At 34.3% G+C, this 20,495-nt stretch overlaps 1 protein-coding gene across 2 annotated transcripts in view; it reads right to left on the bottom strand.

Annotated features, from left to right (window-relative positions):
- LOC106179989 (replication protein A 70 kDa DNA-binding subunit) overlaps window positions 1-20,495 on the bottom strand; it is a 28,795-nt gene that overhangs the window by 7,869 nt on the left and 431 nt on the right. Inside the window, exons 2-15 of one of the 2 annotated variants that reach the window (XM_013563825.2) lie at window positions 20,274-20,321; window positions 18,987-19,071; window positions 18,604-18,712; window positions 18,188-18,354; window positions 16,459-16,512; window positions 15,280-15,433; window positions 14,794-14,965; window positions 14,345-14,537; window positions 13,603-13,742; window positions 12,888-12,957; window positions 10,315-10,461; window positions 8,984-9,111; window positions 8,653-8,766; window positions 8,155-8,262 (exon numbers count right to left, since the gene is read on the bottom strand). In XM_013563825.2, the coding sequence (XP_013419279.2) occupies window positions 8,155-8,262; window positions 8,653-8,766; window positions 8,984-9,111; window positions 10,315-10,461; window positions 12,888-12,957; window positions 13,603-13,742; window positions 14,345-14,537; window positions 14,794-14,965; window positions 15,280-15,433; window positions 16,459-16,512; window positions 18,188-18,354; window positions 18,604-18,712; window positions 18,987-19,071; window positions 20,274-20,321 (1,689 nt within the window). The remainder of the gene's footprint in view (window positions 1-8,154; window positions 8,263-8,652; window positions 8,767-8,983; window positions 9,112-10,314; window positions 10,462-12,887; window positions 12,958-13,602; window positions 13,743-14,344; window positions 14,538-14,793; window positions 14,966-15,279; window positions 15,434-16,458; window positions 16,513-18,187; window positions 18,355-18,603; window positions 18,713-18,986; window positions 19,072-20,273; window positions 20,322-20,495) is intronic. The other variant, XM_013563826.2, reaches the window with a different exon arrangement.

The raw sequence follows: 20,495 nt of genomic DNA, 5'->3' as shown, positions 1-20,495 counted from the left end.
AGGGATGAAAGGTGATAATAAACTTGTGGCTCACACCAAATGACTGGAATGACATGACAATTGAGTGCAGTTCCTCCAGTTGACACCATCTGATGAGTACAGACAACTGAATCCTGCACTTAGTCACCCAATGGTGAACTAGTTGACATCTTACCAAACATGCAAATTCTTTTTGTTTACCATGGATACATAAATTGTAACCTACATAAACAAAGTGCAAAAGTCTCTGGAGTGAAATGACCATGAGGAAATGTACCAAATATGTTTTCAAAGTCCTATGCAGAATATCTTGACAAATTAAATATTTGTGGATTTTTCATGATTAAGTTAAAAGAAAATTAAAGTACCCATTTGGCATCTATGTTGATAAACTCAATCAATCAGTTGATGACCCATCTCTTTGGTATAACATAAAATAACATCTGGTGTGACAAATGCTGCATGTGTTAGTACCGGGATAAAAAATAACATGCCTTGGATAGGATGCATGACACACTCAAACAATTTACAGTCAGTTCTTCACTTAAATTCACCTAAAACTGCTATGATCTGAATTTATACAGATTGTATCACAGATAGGACAGTAAAGTCAGTGTTGAAGATCAAGTTGTGTGGTCATGCTTGAGCTCTGGTTTCAGAGCACACAAGCTTTATTTTCCTAAGACTAATAAACACAAGCATAACACTGACAGGACTATGTCTATCAAATGCTCCACCTTTTTGGTTAATCTTGTACTTTCAGATCTATTCTTCTGTATTTCTTAGGAATTGCTATTCACTATCAGGAATTGGGCAACCCCCCGGAGGAAAAGGTTCTATTCAATTCTTATAAGACTTAATACGCAAGAATACCTGGCTGGCTACACTATCAGAAAAAAAGACAGTATCTGCGTGCTAACCCCTGATCATTTATTTCGTACAAATATTTTGATAGCAGACAATTACAGTACAGTGCTTGTAAGTAGGGACCCAGTGCAACTCAAAATCTTTTACTGACATAACAATTTTAAGATAAGCAACATACAGAAACCCAAAGAGGATTAAATACATTACAGGAACTGAACAGTAATGCACTTCCAATTAAGTGGATATTAATAATGGATTTCCATTAAATAATTATCAATCATGCAGGAGTGAATACGTCAGCTTTTTAGACTGACATTAGTTGCTCAGTACAGGTTGGTCTCATACATATAAGTGTTAAATGAAACAACAGGGAATCAAACCTGATCTGGCACACTATCAGGATGTATATCTGTTCCTTACACTGTATCATACTTATCTGACTACAGTGAACTGTCATTAAATTGGTCTACAGACACAATATTTGGTTATACAAAAAAAGAACAAGGCAGCAAAGCTGTCAAATCTACAGACAAAAAACAGAAAATAATGATGCAAAATAGGTCATTTTGTCAATTTTGATGCAATAATAAATAATGCTTATAATAGCACTGTTAGTCAACACTGAATTTTAATCATACACAACAGGTAACATGGTCAATAACAGGAGCGGACCCAGAGATATTTTCTGACAGTATTCCAAAGTATCTTTGTTGATCCATCCTCCATTTTGATGGTCTTCCAACAGAAAAAAAATAAATATCTGTCAATATAAACTTAAAAACCCAACCGTCTTCCGAAAGACCCAGAAGATGGTCTCAATCCATCCCTTCAATAAGATTACACTTTCAGGACCATGAGAGTTCAAATTCACATGATGAAAGTCCCAATATTTGAAAAATGATGACAGTGCATAAAATAATATTTCATAATGTTTAAAGACATAAAAACCAATACAACTGCTTATGTGGAAATACAGAAAATGTGCAGAGCCTCTGGCAGATGGGAGTTAAAAGTCACAAATTCCAGTGTTTGAGAAAAAATTAAAAAGGAAAACATAAAAAAACTAGAAAAGCACTCTGAGAGCGCAGACCTCTGCCAAGGCAGCAATTTTTGATAATTATTGATTATTGATAGATTACTGACCCGAACCACCACCAAAAACTAATCATTGTCCTCCTTGACCCACTCCTGACAGTTCCTGAAAATTTCATCAAAGCCGTTTCATAACTTTTTGAGTTATGTTGATGGCAGACAAACAGGGGTGAAAACATAACCTCCTTGGCAGAGGTAAATATAATTCCAATGAAGCTGCTATTCAAACTTTTAATCTTTGAGTTTGATATATATATATATATATATATATATATATATATATATATATATATATATATATATATATATATATATATATAAAAAACTTATTTGCAATATAAAACAAAATTTACCTGCATAATTATCACTGCTTCCTTATTATTAATCTAGCAGAGAGCTTAACCATTGGGAGTTTACAGGGAAATATCAACAAGTGTGCTTTATGGCCTATTAATTAGGCAAATGACTTTATAACATTATAACTTAGCCTAGTGATACCCAAGGGAAATTTACAGACTGACCCTCTCAAAGGTCTTCAGGCCCATAAGTCACACCTTAAGAAAAGCAGAAAACAATAATGCACAAAATAGGAGACTATCAATTCTGATACAATAATACATTATGTTTAACTGCACAGTCAACATCAAATTTTAATTATGCACAACAGGTAACACCGACGAAAGTAAAAGCATAAGGCTTCGGGCCCATCAGAGTTCAAGTTTATACTTAGAAAGTGCCAGAATGCATAAATTTAATAAAAATGATAATCTAATAGAGCTGGTTTTCTAATATGAGCTGTATGTCAATACTAAGAATCATTCTTGTAAGACTAGTTGAAAAAATAGAAAGTAACAGTTTTCTTTCTATAACATTAATGGTGGCAGTGCACAAAGTAGGTTTTTTGTCAATTTTGATGCAACATTACATAATGATTAACTGTATAAATACCACCATGTTTTAAATATCTACTATTAAAAACATGGACATTAAAAAAATGTGATTACCACTGGGCTTCATGCCCAAGGGAGCTCTAAGTCCCACATTGAAAATTCCAGTATGTGAAAGATAAATATTTTCACAAAAAAACTCTATAACTTCCAGAAAATTAACTAATGAGACAGATTGAAGCCGTATTTCAGTCCTATGTTTCTTTCCTTTAAGTGTAAAAAGAGCAAGTGACATGGTTTTCCTTTCATAGTCACTACAGAGGCAGTGCCCAAAATAGGTTTTTTTTCAATTTTGATGCAATATTACACAATGCTTAACAGCATAATAACCATCAGTTTTTTAATGATAAAATAAAACTATCATGGATATTCACAAAATGTGTCTAGCCCATAGAGTTCAGACACACTTTCAAAAATCCCAAAATCTAAACAAGAAAAACTAAATTTAAAAGAGTTTATTTCCATTTTCAATACCTTTTTTTTACATAAAAAAATAATCCATTTACTGTCATTTTTATATGATCAATTAAAATATGTTGTCAAAGGAAAAATATCAATAGAACAAATTTAAATGTCCAACTTGCTCCATTCTGAGATTCTTAACTTAGTGAATGATTGAATCTGACGAACTGCATATATGAGTTCCTTTCCATTTTTGATACTTTATTACACAATGCACAATAAAAGGTGTACTGTCATTTTTATATAATCAACTAACAATATTTTTAAGAAGCAGAAAATGTCAAAACAACACTTTTACATATCTAATTTGTTCCATAATGAGACTGTTAACATGCCTAAGAATTAAATCTGAAGAAAAACCACTTATATACAAAAAGGCTAATAACTTCATCAAAACTTAACTGATCAAGCTTACTTTCAAACTTGATCTGTATATTAGTCAGACTGATCACTCCTGTAAGTTTCAAGACAAAAGGCTGATTGGTTTTCCTTAAAATGCGTTATCAGTGTTGCATATATGCTGAATAATGGAAAAAAACAGCATAACTTCAAATTTGTAAAAATAGTCCAATCAAGCCAATTTTCGAACTTGACCTGCGTATTATGAATATTCATCAGTTCTGTAAGTTTCAAGCCAAAAGGTAAAATGGTTTTCCACTTATCGTGTTATCGGTGCCGCATATATGCTGAAAAAAGTGAAAAAACAGCATAAATTCCCTAAAAGTGACCCCATCATGCTGATTTTTGAACTTGACCTGCGTATTATGAATATTCATCAGTTCTGTAAGTTTCAAGCCAAAAGGTAAAATGGTTTTCCACTTATCGTGTTATCAGTGCTGCATATATGCTGAATAAAGTGAAAAAACAGCATAAATTCCCTAAAAGTGACCCGATCATGCTGATTTTCGAACTTGACCTGCGTATTATGAATATTCATCAGTACTGTAAGTTTCAAGCCAAAAGGTAAAATGGTTTTCCACTTATCGTGTTATCGGTGCTGCACATATGCTGAAAAAAGTGAAAAAACAGCATAAATTCCCTAAAAGTGACCCGATCATGCTGATTTTCGAACTTGACCTGCATATTATGAATATTCATCAGTTCTGTAAGTTTCAAGCTAAAAGGTAAAACGGTTTTTCACTTATCGTGTTATCGGTGAAAGTGCACGACGGCGACGACGACAGACGCAGGTGACGGCTATATGTACAGACACATCTGTGTCTGTACATAATAATAATAAGTAACACAGTTTTCTTTTCATAATGTTTGCAGTAGCAGTGCAAAAAGATTTTTGTCAATTTTGATGTAACATTACATAATAAATTATATAATAATTATCACCAATTTTTGATTATTGACTATAAATAGCATGGGCATTTAGAAAATTTGATTACTATTCGGCTTCATGTCCATGGGAGCTCCGAGTCCCAACACGATAATAATGAATTTTTCACTAAAATGTATAACTTCCAGAAAAAGAAGCCAATTAGACTGCTTTTCTAACTCAGGCTGCATTTTAGTCCTGTGTTTCTTTTTTGAAAGTTTGACAGTCATAAGTAACACGGTTTTCCCATAATGGTCATCATGGCAGCAGCACCAAAAATTGTGTTTTCTTCTATTTTGATGCAACATTACATAATGCTTAACAGCATAATGACCATCAATTTTTAATAATAATATATACGTATCATGGATTTTCAGAAAATGTGACTAGCATGGGTCTTCAAGCCCGTGGAGGTTCTAAGTCACACCTTGAAAATGCCAATATGTGAAAAATTAAATTTTCACAAAAAACTGTTTAACTGCCAGAAAAATTTACCAAACAGACTACATTTCCTACTGAAGCTGTATTTTAGTCCCATGTTTCTTTCCTGTAAGTTTGAGAACAGTAAGTGACATGATTTTCCTTAAGTGCTCATCATGGGAGCAGTGCCCAAAATAGGGGTTTCTTCAAATTTTAATGTAACATTACATAATGTTTAACAGCATAATGACCATCAATTTTTAATAATAGAATATTAGTAACATGGACATTCAGAAAATGTGACAAGCAAAGGTCTTCAGGATCATTGAACTTCAAAGTCACACCTTGAAAATGCCAATATGTGAAAAATTAAATTTTCACAAAAAACTGTTTAACTGCCAGAAAATATTACCAAACAGACTGCATTGCCTACTGAAGCTGTATTTTAGTCCCATGTTTCTTTCCTGTAAGTTTGAGAACAGTAAGTGACATGATTTTCCTTAAATGGTCATCATGGGAGCAGTGCCCAAAATAGGGGTTTCTTCAAATTTTGATGCAATATTACATAATGTTTAACAGCATAATGACCATCAATTTTTAATAATAAAATATTAGTATCATGGATATTCAGAAAATGTGACTAGCAAAGGTCTTCAGGCCCATGGAACTTCAAAGTCACATCTTGAAAATGCCAAAATGTAAACAAGACAGCACTTTTCTGAAATGGGTTTATTTCCATTTTTAACACTTTTTTAACATAAAACAAAATTAACAGTTTACTGCCATTTTTATATGACCAACTAAGAAAATTGATGAGATGGGAAAAATATCAATAGAACAGTATTAAATGTCCAATTTCCTCCATTCTGAGATTCTGAACATAGTGGATGATTGAATCTGACAAACTGCAATGATATGTGTTTATTTCCATTTTTGACACTTCATTACACAATACAAGATAACAAGTTTACCATCATTTTTACATAATTAACTAACAATGTTGTAAAGATGCAGGAAATGTCAAAAAAACACTTTTACATATCTTATTAGTTCAATAATGAGACTATTAACATGCCTAAGAATTGAATCAGAGAAAATGTGAAAAAAAAGCATAACTTCCCTAAAAATGACCCAATCATGCTGATTTTCGAACTTGACCTGCGTATTATAAATATTCATCAGTTCTGTAAGTTTCAAACCAAAAGGTAAAACGGATTTCCACTTATCGTGTTTACGGTGTTGCATATATGCTGAAAAAAGTGAAAAAAAAAGCAAAACTTCCCTAAAAATGACCCGATCATGCTGATTTTCGAACTTGACCTGCGTATTATACAAATTCATCAGTTCTGTAAGTTTCAAACCAAAAGGTAAAACGGTTTTCCACTTATCGTGTTTACGGTGTTGCATATATGCTGAAAAAAGTGAAAAAACAGCATAACTTCCCTAAAAATGGCCCGATCATGCTGATTTTCGAACTTGACCTGAATATTATGAATATTCATCAGTTCTGTAAGTTTCAAGTCAAAACGTAAAACCGTTTTCCACTTATCGTGTTTACGGTAAAAGTGCACGCCAACGGCAACGGCAACGGCGACGACAGACGCAGGTGATGGCTATATGTACAGACACATCTGTGTCTGTACGTAAAAAAACAGGTAGCAATGGTTAAGAGGCCTTTTGACAGCGGGCAGGATGTGGGGTAGAGTGAGGGTGTTAAGGTGTATTTTCATTTTGCTGATAATTGATATATTTTCTTTTATTTTATTAATTCTTCCTATTTTGCAAATAAATAACCCAATTTTGTCATTTTCTATATAATTTCATCAAATTGATCAATTGGTAACGTATGCCACTTTTCACGGTTGAAGACAAGATTGTGAATCAAAAACATGCTCCAGAGCCTATTTATCATTATTAAATTATTAATATAATATACACTTTAATTTATAAATTGCATGACTACCATTAATGTAGTTGTTCAATGATAAAATGATGGCTGTAAACTGGTAGCTATGTGTTAAATACTGGAACAAGAAGGGGTGCAGCATGGATTTTTCTCAAAAAAGTTCGTTACACAGTATCATGTTGAAAAATCAAAGCAAAATGAGCCACCTGAGTTTTCCTTTGAGATTGACCGAGTATGCAAGATTTAGTGAAACTCCAATGAAACCATCTTATCCAACCTACAGGTAACTCAAAGCACAACATAGTCTTAGGAACAATGCTGGTTTAATCTTTTTGCACCTAACAGAACTCAGCAACTTGGGGTCAGTGAGCTGATGTGTATTTAATTACCTATTATATGAAAAGTGTTTGCACCTGAAGATCTTTGGCAAAAAACATCAATGTATCGTCTTGACTCATCAAATAATCTGGGTAAATCATACATCAAAATACTTTCTGGGAATTTTCTATGCTATCCACCTGTCCCAACAAATCAAGTCCCCATATCTGCAAAATATTGTAAGCCATTTCACTGTCACTAAAATATCTACCATCAAAATGATGGCTGAATGGGGAAACCTTGAGTTGAATACAGATCCCTCCACTCAAAACAAATTTTGCATCCATTGTTACAAAAGACCACGAAATCTGAATTTGTCGATGTTGGGGGAAAAAAAGATAATAATAGTAATAGTAAGAACAAATCATAATAATGATGATGTCTAAGAAATATCTTCCCCTAACTTTTTCTATTTCATGTTTTTTCATTTCATTTTGTAGTTTGAAAATATAAATTATAAAAGTGCTTTGCCCTGATATCTTTTATCTTCACAATCTTGCTCCTGCTAAAATGGAAATAATTTTTTTCCTAATGTTTCAGGTACAATAAATTTATTATGCAATGCACAATATTACTAAGGTGAAAAATGGTTGATCTGTGTTTTTTATATTCTTATTAATTCAGTGAAAAATGAAATATTTGACTAAAACAAACAAACAAAAATGTGACACAAATTGGACCTGTCATTTCCACTACAACCCCTATCACAGCCATTCTGTCACAAATAAACAATTGTTCTTTCCCAAACATAACAACATAACAAGACAACAAGCAGTTACCGATTCTCTGAGACTGCCCAGTTCATCTGCTGACTTGCCAAGTAGAGTTTCTGCAGTTTCTTGGAAGCAAGTCACCCACTGGTTGTCAGAATAGTCTGCAAGATTGGCCTTAAAAGAAAAATATCATTGGTTATTGTGCTTTAAACACTCCCCCCCCCCCCCCCCTCAAATCATTTAAATTGTTTTCCAAATAAAGTTTGAATTTATATACTAAAGTAATGTATTTCAAAACATGCAGCTTAAAAATTAATCATAAGTGGCAAATATCAAAATTCTATGCATATATCTTACTGTAAAAATATTCTTATCAAAGTAACGCGACAGACCTAGCATACAACAAACTAATTGTGATTTGACTATTTTTTATTTTACACCCATCAATTTGTTGATAGACAGGCCCAGAACTGACAGATTCTATAATTAAAAGGGGAGCGTCTGGTTTATTTGAGGTTATTATATGTGAGGTCTACCATAAGTACTTAATTGTTGTAATCTAACCGATAAGATCATCCTCCATTTGTAGTTCGGGTACTCCAGCTGGCACTTTTCACACCTGTACAAACCATTTGACTGGTCAACCACCTTCTTGTTACAATCCACTTTAGGGCAGGCCTACAGAAATGGTTATTTCAATCATTTACCAAGTGAAAATAAAGTTGTTACTCTTTAAGAAGATTTCATACCATGAATTGCAGAAATGTCACCTTGAATGATTAAAAGCAAATTTCTTTCAAGCTCTGAACAAGTTAAATACTCCCATTCTCCTTGCACATTATCTGGTTAATAGCTATCAATATTTAAATATTGATCCTTAAAATGGCATTCATACCTGATACATGCAGTTCTCTTTCCTCATGAATATCACTGTTCCTTTGGCTGAATAGTAGTCTGGTTTTTCTGTAGCTCCAATGTTTTCTTGCTTTACAGCAGCAAAGCTTTTCCAATTAGTTGCGCCTCCTATTAAGACATATATAGAAGATGGTAATAATCACTGATAAATTGACAAAGAATAGTGCAAAAAGAGAAATCAAGCTTTTCTATGCATACTAACAATGCTATGTGCATTACCTTCAAACTAGAGGATCAAAGAGGCGATACCGCCTGCAGGTATTGTACCACCAGCTGGAATAAGTACATTCGTATGGAAAACAAGAAGAAAGGGAAACCACCACGTGATGTGCCTGACAAGCTCTACAAAATGCAGTAAACAAGAGTTCTCAATTTTTTGTTAAAAATTACAATTTATAACAAAATTGTGGGGAAAGCAAAAGGTCAAATCCAAATTTGTGAAGTGCAGTTCATGGCAAAAAGTAGGTCAAAGGTAAAATCCAAGGGCATATTTGAAATCTCCACATGACTTTTGGTCAGCCATCTACAGATTTTTTTCCCCATAATTCATTTGATTTAGGAGATACTTAGCATTTAATTTTGCAAATTTTGGACAAGGGTGCATTGCAGGGAGCGCCACACCTTGACTCGTGCAAGGACAAAGCCCAAAATTTACGTGGATCGATCCAAGATTATAAGTGATGGGTGCACAGGATCTCGTAGTCTAGGAGAAGAAGTGGTAATGGTGACATGGTGGTAGATTGCCACTGTAACATGACAGAGAATCCCCCATAACAGAGTCCACTTCCCATTCATTTGTACAGGTGAGCCTCGTCCTAGGGTGTATTCCCAGAGATTTAGATCGATCCAGAGATTAAGATTTAGATCGACCTAACTCCCTGGGGGTTCACGCTAAATTGCAGTCAGCCGAGCGCGCACCATAGTTAATTACCCTCTTACAGCTTTTAGTAGGCGGGACAGACGCTTAAGCCGGCTAAGCTGACAGTAATCTAGTGAGACTCCCCACAGGGATAGATCGATCTAAAATCTATGGGAATGGGGTACTAGATTTTGAGCCACTTAGGTCAGACTAACCAAGAGACAGGTACAGTCAAGGAGGAGAAGTGGTAACGGTGACATGGCGATGGAGCCGGCAGACGAGACGGGTCCGGACTTAAACCATGTGCACCGTTAGTTCCTACACTGGTGGTACAATCAATTTTAAAATCTTGACGATTGTCTTTTTTTAAATTACCTTTTAGCATTAAAAGAAATCAACACTCCTAATGAAGAAGATTTTCTCTGCAAATGAAGGAAAATGATTTCTCTTACCTGAACCTCCTTGTCCCCCCTCATTCCTGTACTGTTGGAAGTCCAGGTTGTGTCCATCTCTGTCATACCAACCTTTAAGCCTGTGGGCCTCCTCAATGTCAGGATTAAGAATCAACTGACTACTGGACAGTGTGGAGAGTGAACGGCCTAAAAATGAATGTTTTAGAATACCATATTTTTTATTAAAATAAGAAACACATCCAACTTCTACAAGTTGAACCACACAAGTTTAAAAGAGGTGTTAAGAGAAAACCAGGTGTTAAAATAGTTGCTTGTTTACAGTTCAATATATATGCAATTATAACATTTGAATTTCTTGAAGTCTAATTCTAACTAGAGGATCAGAGAGGCGATACCGCCTTCAAATATTGTACCACCAGCTGGAGCAAACGCATTCGTATAGACCCCCACATACACAAAATAAGGGACACAGCCACCAGTTTTGTGCTTGACAAGCTGTAAAAATGCAATCAACAAGAATTTTTAAACTATTGCAAAAAATATATATGGTACAATCAAATTTAAGTTCTTCGTAAGTTAGGTCAAGGGTCAATTTCAAGGTCACAGTAAATTGCCAGTATATGACTTCCTATTCAAGTTCAAGAGTAACTATGGACCTATCTCTGTCAAGTTTGAAGTTAAAAGAGAAAGAAATAAACAGAGTTCAGTTCATGATAAAAAGTAGGTCAAAGGTCAATTTCAAGGTCACACTTAGATTGCCAGTATAGGACTTCCTATTCAACTTCAATAGTAACTATGGACCTATCTCAGCCAGTTTTGGAGATAAAAGGGAAGCAAAATTTGCAAAATTCAGTTCATGGTGAAAAGTAGGTCAAAGGTCAATTTCAAGGTCACATTTAGATTGCCAGTATATGACTTTCTATTCAAGTTCAATAGTAACTATGGACCTATCTCAGCCAGTTTTGGAGATAAAAGGGAAGAAAAGTTTGCAAAGTTCAGTTCATGGTGAAAAGTAGGTCAAAGGTCAATTTCAAGGTCACATTTAGATTGCCAGTATATGACTTCCTATTCAAGTTCAATAGTAACTATGGACCTATCTCTGCCAGTTTTGGAGATAAAAGGGAAGCAAAATTTGCAAAGTTCAGTTTATGGTGAAAAGTAGGACAAAGGTCAATTTTAAGGTCACATTTAGATTGCCAGTATATGACTTCCTATTCAAGTTCAATAGTAACTATGGACCTATCTCTGCCAGTTTTGGAGATAAAAGGGAAGCAAATTTTGCAAAGTTCAGTTCATGGTGAAAAGTAGGTCAAAGGTCAATTTCAAGGTCACATTTAGATTGCCAGTATATGACTTCCTATTCAAGTTCAATAGTAACTATGGACCTATCTCTGCCAGTTTTGGAGATAAAAGGGAAGAAAAAATTTGCAAAGTTCAGTTCATGGTGAAAAGTAGGTCAAAGGTCAATTTCAAGGTCATAGTAAGATTGCCAGTATATGACTTCCTATTCAACTTCAATAGTAACTATGGACCTATCTCTGCCAGTTTTGGAGATATAAGGGACTAGATGTTATAATTTTGGAGTTACCATAATTTGCCTTAAATTTCGTACAGAAAAAATTAATTAAAATAAAGAAAATGTCATTTTGGTCAAAATTCTTGAAATAGGAGGTGCTCTGAAGTTTCAGAAGTTCAAATTTGATGAAATAATGTCATTTTTGAACACAAGTTGTCTGCTTTGCCAAGCCTTATGTTTTATTTTTCCAGAGTTCAAAATTTATTATCCATTACCGTACTGCACATTTTGCTTTTACCACCAATATGTACTTTTTGATACAGCGTAACTCGAAAACCGTATGGAATACAAAAAAAACCGAGACCACCTCCAGTGTTGGGCTTTACATGCTCTACAAAATGCAAAAAAGAATGGGTCTCTAGCATTAACGGTTCCCGAATTAGAGACAGTTTTCAGTTTCGGTATCTTATGGCCGCTACTCCCGTGAAAATGCACCGATTGACCCCAAATTCATGGAGATGAAAGATGACCTGAAGGGTAACACTTTCCAATAATATTATTGGTTAAGTCTGTGTGGTGTCTGAATAACAGGGCAAAAAAATTTTTTTTCGTAAAAAATTTCATTTTTTTGAAAATTTTGGCCCATTTGACCTTGAAGTAGAGGTCAAAGGTCAAATCCAAGGGTATATTTGAAATCTACACATATGACTTTTGGAAAGCCGTCTATAGAAATTTTTCCCATAACTCCTTCCGTAGGGTAGATAATTAGCATTTAATTTTGCCATTTTTAGACAAGGGTGCATTGCAATGAGTGCCACACCCAGACCCCAATACCGACAAAGCCCAAATTTTACGTGGAACGAGTTGAGATTATAGGTGACCTAAATCCATGAGATGGGTACGGGGGCCCTTACCGTCTAGGAGGAGAAGCGGTAACGGTAGACGTCCGGCGGAGCCAACGGAACGATCCGGACGGGACCGAAACCATGTGTACCGCCAGCGCTAACGCTGGTGGTACAATAAAAACTTGAGGATTCTAATATTTATAAACACCAATGAATCTATGATCAACACTTCTATTGTTTTCCCTACTTACCCCCAAAGTCAGAGAGCCTTGCACCCTTTATTGCCACTACAGGGTGATTGCTACCATCAAAACCTTCTGCCTGAATCAGAAAACATTGCAAATGAATTAATTCTATTGTAATGCAACATTATATTAATACACTGATCTTCTAAATGTAGTATGAAATCAGGAAAAAAAAAAGATTCTGCAATTTTGTTTTGATAAAGGGATGAGAATACTTCTCTAAATATACAATCAGTAAAAACTTTTTTAATCACAGATATACATAACATGAAACTATTAGATATATGAAAGTGTTGAAAAGTATGGTTCATGGGATTCCTCTGACTTTTACCACATGTTAATGACATTTAAACATCTTTCTAAAGAAAGAAGTTTACTGTCTTTCATAAAAAGTGCATCATTTACTTTAAATAAAGAAAACAGAGACAATTTCTGTTTAATTAATTTCACAAATTGCTATGATGGGTATGGAAGTGAATGAAGGGTACAAAAATGTGTTAATACAAAATAATTTGGTAGATATGTAAAGAAAAGAATGCACTGGAGATTTGTTTGCAAGCAATAGATTTCCCTGGAGTATGCATCAATCTCATCATCCTATGAACTGTCCTTTTGTGGATATAAAAGCATTTTATAACAAACACACCCATTTATAAAAATAAGTTCCATATTGGAAAAAAAACTCAATCTAATTTAATATTGATCTTGTTTCAGAACTTACAGTTTCTCCCCAGAGGGTGAGGTTTATCATGACCTGATTTTGGTCAACCAAAGAAACCTCCCTTTTCTTCAGCTCCTTCTGTGTTGCCTTGGCAATGATTGTGGAAACATCTGCCACAGACTTGACCACACCAATCACATCTGTTAATAAATGAATAAATTATTTTACTGGCACAAATGGGAGAATAATGGGGTCTAGTCCAAATGGATTCACTCCTACAGCACTAAGAACATAAAGTGACCAAGATGTATAAATGTGCTGGATGTAATACAACCATTCAAAAAGGAGGACATTTTGCAAAAATAAATGTCTAAAAGTATAACAACTCTTCATTTTGGCAGAATAAGTGCTAAAAATTTAATTTCCTGGGAAAATGACAATTTTCCCATACTTTCTCATGGTTAATGAACTAACATTCAAGGTTAGTTGATTGTCTTTTTAGTGGTTTTTGTAATAATTTCTTAAGAGATTATTTGGGAGGGTAGTCATCGCAGGGTCCATGTGGTTCTATGGCAAGCACAGCTTCCGCATAATTGCAATAACCCCCATTTTGGTGGTAAAATTGCATTAATTATTTTATTTATGTGTTCTTTACAATGTATTTATTGTGAAATTTTGGATCTTATATGAAGAGTTGTTATCCCTTTAAGTATCAGATGAGCCTAATGAAGTCGTAACAAACAGAAAATGGTGATTTTGTTGCATTCATTATTTACAAAGAACACAAGTAGATCCAGCTTACCCACTGTGGTGTTAGGGGCCATGTTGCCCAATGCATTTATAGGTGTGAAGTTGAAAGTCACAGTTGGCAGATCTACATCTTCAGTGCACTCTTCTATCTGGGAGTCTCTGTTCAGGGTCATCTCGTAGTCATTGTCCACTGAAGAGTACTGCTTGTTGGCTGTTTTCAAGGTTGCTTTGGTGACATAGTAAACCTGTTAATGTGATTAAGAAATTGTTAATAAGATGGAAACTTACATGTCAAAGTATGACTTTGACTCTCTCTCTCTCTCTCTCTCTCTCTCTCTCTCTCTCTCTCTCTCTCTCTATATATATATATATCTTTTTCTGAAAAATCATTACCTTTCAACATGTGCTATACAATTCTCATGAACTTTTTAATTAGCACTCGGCCTTTCCTTTAACCACATATTTCAGTCACCCCACTCTCCCCCACCACCAAAATGCTACCTTATTCACTTCCAGTATATCATAGAACTTGTCCACTTCTGCTTTGAATGCGGTAGCCCGGATCTCTCCACTCTCATCTGTGAATGTCATGCTAAAAAGTTTCCCCTCTCCACGAGAATTGCTCCATGTCCTAATGTCGGACTTGTTGGTCAGTCTGGCTCTAATTGTCCACCTAAAAGAGCAGATAACTGACTGACTTACTAATTCAGGCAAGAGTTTTGCAAAATAATAACTAGCATTCAACAAACAACAACAATTGCAATATACTGTGCTCATTATTCAGGTTAATTCAGATTTAAAAAAACTTTCTAGTCATAACTCTTAGCCTTGCAAACGCTTATCAAATTGCTTTTGTAAAAACACATACCTTCCAAACATGCAAAATAACCATACTCATCTCTTTTCTGTATATCTATTCTAATATCTTTTGATTAGCGAAAATTTGAAAACAATCTCTCTACTTTACTCAAAACGTCCAAGGCCTACCTGTTTTGATATGGTGTAAGAGCAGTGATTGGATAGACTTTTGGTGTGCTGCCACCTGGTGTCTGGGGAAGATTATTATTTCCATATGCCTTTGGTGTGACATTGTTTTTTCCATAGAAACTATTTGTTTGTCCAGTTGACTGTTGAGCTTGTTCTAAAAAAGAAATTACAAATTGACAGTATTGGGGACAAAAGTGGTCATAAATTTTATGTGAATAAAAATATGATATACACCGAAATGTAAACTAACACTGCAGTGCACATATACAGCAGCCACTTTATAACCAGAATTATCATTTGATCACCTCGTGTAACATCTTTTTTTTTAATTTGGGCATTTAAAGAAACTTACTGCTGCCTGACATAAGTCTCCATCAAACAAATTGTTGAATCCCAAGATGTCTGAATTATGAAAGGTCTGCTACTTTGCATAAACCAAAATATCTCAGTTCTCTAATGATATAAAATTTTACTATGATATTCTATAAAATTTTAATGTTCTCTAAATCAGCAATTAAAATAAGCAATAACAGTACGTGAGTACATGTTGTTGACATGTCATGTATGCAATTAAGCAAGAATCAAGGTAGATCTCAGCACATCAATCAGAAAAAGTTAGTTGCTCTGGCCCCCGTTTCACAAAGAATCTTCAATCTGCAGTTGTCTAGCTCGAGTTGAGTGACCTAGCCAGATCATGCTGCAGTCCACTAGGAGTGTTTCACAAAGAATCTTAAGTCACAGCTTTGTTTGCTTACAGTAGTCGATGCGCAGGGGGAAATCAGTAAGAAAAGGAGGTATAAAATCTCTAAAGTTTCACATGACTTGACATTTCACCTCTTTCAGACACGATGATGGTTTATCAACATTAAAATCAGCCAAAACATAACTTTATTGATTAGTTTAACTTTAAAACAACTTTAAAGTAACATTTAAACATTAGCTTGTCTTGGAACGCTGCTATCTGACGCCTAACAGTCAATAGCATATACAAACCTGTGATCGGCTGGGTGATGTTGCATTTTATTTCTTATAAATTTCTGTAACATTCAAAGATATAATAACATAATATCTTGAAGAAGGTATGTACTTTCAAAAGTTTTGCTGATAATGCTCTCATTTACCAAATTTTTTTTTTTTTTTTTTTTTTTTTTTTGTGAAACAGGGGCCTGGCCTCATTACCTCTATTGTATGGATTCTGCTGGGCAGGTTTTTGCGGCTGTTGTGGCTTATGTGCTGGTGGTTATAAATTCAAAAATAAATGAAATATGAAAAACAAATAATTTTGAGACATCTAGCTCTACAAGTTTCTAAAAGTTAAAAAATACATGGTATATTAAGAACTAAGTGGTACACAAAAGAGCAGAGGAAATGGTGTATCACAACATCTAATATACATTACAGATTAAACAGCAAGAGTGCTTAATGTTATTCTACTGTAGAGCAAATGGTATGACCAGATCTCTTCAAAACTTTTTTGAACCATTCTGTTATAATTGTAGTCAAGAAATAGAAAAGACAAGGCAGCAAAGCTGTCAAATGTACAGACAAAAAGCAGAAAATAATAATGCACAAAACAGGCTACTGTCAATTCTGATGCTATAATACATTATGCTTAACTGCAAAGTCAACAACAAATTTTAATTATGCACAACATGTAATTCCAATGTTGGTAAAATAATTCCAATGTTGGTAAAATGTGTAACAAGCATAAGGCTTCAGGCCTATGAGAGTTCAAGTTCACAATTTGAAAATGCCAGAATGAGAAGAATGAAAATTTCACAAAATAATAATTACAATTACATGAATTCCAGAAAAAAAATGATAATCCAAATTTTTTTTTAATGTTATCTGTATAATGGTGGATAAAATAAGCTCAAATAAAAAGTGAAAAAACAGCAAAATTGTAAATATGGTCGGATCAAGCTGATTTTCGAACTTGACCTGTATTTTAGTAAGATTGGTCATTCCTTTCAGTTTCAAGACACTAGTCCTGTGGGTTTTACTTGAAATGTGTTATCAGTGGTGCACATATGCTGAAAAAAGCGGAAAAAAAAAAAAAAAACAGCAGTAAATTAGAAGACAGGTAAAACAGATTTCCACTTACAGTGTTATCAGTGAAAGTGCACATCGATGACAGCGACGACAGACGCAGGTGACAGCTGTATAGACACATTTGTGTTTGTACATAAAAAAGTGTGCATACAGAAGTGCATCAAACATCCTAACTAGCATATAAGGGTTACCCTAAAAAAAACAGAACCCATAAAAATTTTATTTAATCCTACAAAGGTACTTCTAATTTCAAGAAATTTGCTGGACTTAGACTTCAATATGTGAATGATCATTCCCCAAAGTTAAAATTATTTTGGTTGCTTTGCATAAACAGAACTTGGGGTAGTGCTGGCATTTTTTTCTCATAGCCAAATCGCTACTTTTTCATCACTTTTTTCTCCAAGTGGTTTAAATTTGACTAAAACAAGTCAAATCAAATCAACCAGTTTTTGTTTAGACAACTTAAGTCACTTTTATCATATGACTAAATTGGGGAGTGTTTGTGATTTCAGGAGAGACTGGGCAGCAATCACAGCAAAAATCGGGAAAATCCTGAAGAAGGAATGCGTTAGAGGAAATGACAATTTTGTGTCATGCATACATTGCGAGTGTGCCTCTAATGCTGTAGAGGCCACGTGGAACATATTTTTGAAAAGGACATAACTTTTATGCAAAGCAACCAAGAAAATACTTTAGGAAATGGTCATGCATATATTGAAGTCCAGCTAATTTCTTGAAATTTGATGGACCCAACCAGGATTTAATAAAAACTATTTGTGGATTTGTGTGTGCGTGCACACGCACACGTGCGTGGGGTCACCCTGTACAAACTACTTTCTACACAACTTCCTGTTACCTGGAGCTCCATTACTGGCAGCATGTTCATTTGTCTGCTGTGGGGGATTTCTGTTTGCATCTCCCCCTGCTGCAGCTGTTCCCTTAAATGGCACTGGGTTGCCCAACTTGCCAGGAACCTCACTACCTCGTTTTATAATGGACAGTTCTAACAGGATCATGACTCTCCTAAAATGAGGCAGAATAATTCATTACATACCATAATATGTTAATAGCTTGAGTGCAACATGCATCATATATCCAAAATGCAAGAAAACGAGAAAGTTCCTAGCTTTACTGCTCTACAATCATGCGTTCAAATTGTTTTCTTTACATTACAATTTCTAAAGATATATGTCTCTGTAATGTCAAACTTGTGATCAAAGTGGTTGAAGTTTGTCTTAGACTGACATAATTTTAAAAAGTTCAGGACTTTACCTGTCCGGAGGGATAGTATTACAGATGAATTTGTCCAGTCTGACAATAGAATTATCTTCCAGCTCACCATTAAGGACAAGATAATTCAACTGAGTGCCCAGCATAGCGGCTAAATAAAAGGACATGCAAGCTAATAATTTAGACTGGCATATATTATAAACAAAAAAACTTATGTCCAGTTTTCAAAAATGTATACTATGTCAATTATTCTATCTCACAAAGTTAATATGTACAGGTAAAAAAAATCCTGCACTTTCTTAAATAAAAGTACAATGTATATATATTTACAGAATTATACTTATTTAAACAAGTATATGGTTTCTTAATACTTCTATAGAATGTCAGGCTTTTTTTGAAATTGGAAGTTTCCAGCTGCAACTTACAGGATTGGCTGTTTACACCATCAGACAATAGAAGACGAAAACGCTCAGTAGCAGATCCACCACTTCCTGCAATCTTCTTGTGACCCTACAAAAATTGTGAAAATATTGTTAAAAAGGAGAAAAATTCCCATCCCTATAATAATACTTCATTATGTTGACAAGTGATCAGTATTTTTTCAGATTTTTCTTTTGTTGCAACATTAATGTAAAATAAATCTATTCAACATAATATCTATCTTAAAATTTCTTTACTAAGTTGCATGTACTGTGAACTGTATGCAATATCTTTGCCTTTCATGAAGGGCTGCAAAAAAAGAAGTGAAATTTATAAGATGAGCTATTCTACATGTCCAGAGCTCCAATTTTTAAGGTAGCTACCAACACAGCATGGACATTTGTGTATTAATTAGAACTCCTAATTTTGTGCAACATGTTCCATTGCATGGGAGTTAAAGATATCAGTAACATTAAAAGTCCAGCTATCCACTCAGCTGCATATTGGGGACTCTGTAATCTTTTGCTTTCCTCAACTTGCTGCTGTGAAATCATAAACCTGTTCAAAACCACCACTGAATTTTGAATTTGAAAAAAAGCCAGCAATTTTTGTTTACTGAAAATTTTTTCTCGAGATCACAAGTACCACGAAACGTCCATTGAACAATATTCTGCACAGTAGTTTGTATTTGGAAAGGAAACAATTTGTTCAAGTCCTTGCATTCAAATGTCAGTCAAATGTCAAGGCAATCTTCAATGGCTATATGATTTCATGGTGGCATAACTGGCAAGAAGAATCTTATCTTATTCACAGCACTGTAGACTATAAAATTGGTTGAATTTTCAGCAGTGTAAGACTTCAAAGGTGATAAAGAAGCAAAAGAGTCTACAAAACAAAGTTGATTCACTAGCATTTAACAGTTACTTTTCGTGCATTACCAAACTACAGTAATTACTCATTCTTTTCGATGGGCAGATACATTATTTAAATGCTAATTCTATATTGCATTTGTGGTACTTTTATTGCATAGAACTTCAGGGTAGCCTGCTTTTAAATTCTGTTTCTATGACTTAACTGAAATGTTCTAATTTAAAGAAATTATGACTTAAAAATAGTATCTGTAAAATCAATGATTTCCCTCAGTAGAAAAGAGCAGAGTGCATAAAAAATGCAAAATTGAGTGGTTATGCATGAATTGCAACTGCAAACACATTTAAGACGTGTTCAAAATGCAAAAACCTTATTCTCTGACTGTACTTTATATCTACTACTACTACTAACAAAAATCTTACCAAAACCTGTAGAACTGGTTGTTCAACCGTCTTTCCTGTGACAATGTCCTACAAAACGAAACAAAAACTAATCAAAAACGAAATAATCCATTCCTAAATTTTAAGCTTCTTTGTTACAAAATATATATTTTTCATATTACGTTTGAATACCACATCACAAAAAGTCGTTTTTACTTTCAGTCAGTGTGTAAAAATAATAATGAATTTGACATTTAATGTTTA

Source organism: Lingula anatina, chromosome 1, assembly GCF_051362555.1.
Source record: "Lingula anatina isolate TDL-2025a chromosome 1, LinAna3.0, whole genome shotgun sequence".
Lineage (NCBI taxonomy): Eukaryota > Metazoa > Brachiopoda > Lingulata > Lingulida > Lingulidae > Lingula > Lingula anatina.
This window is presented reverse-complemented; position numbering and strand designations above follow the sequence as displayed.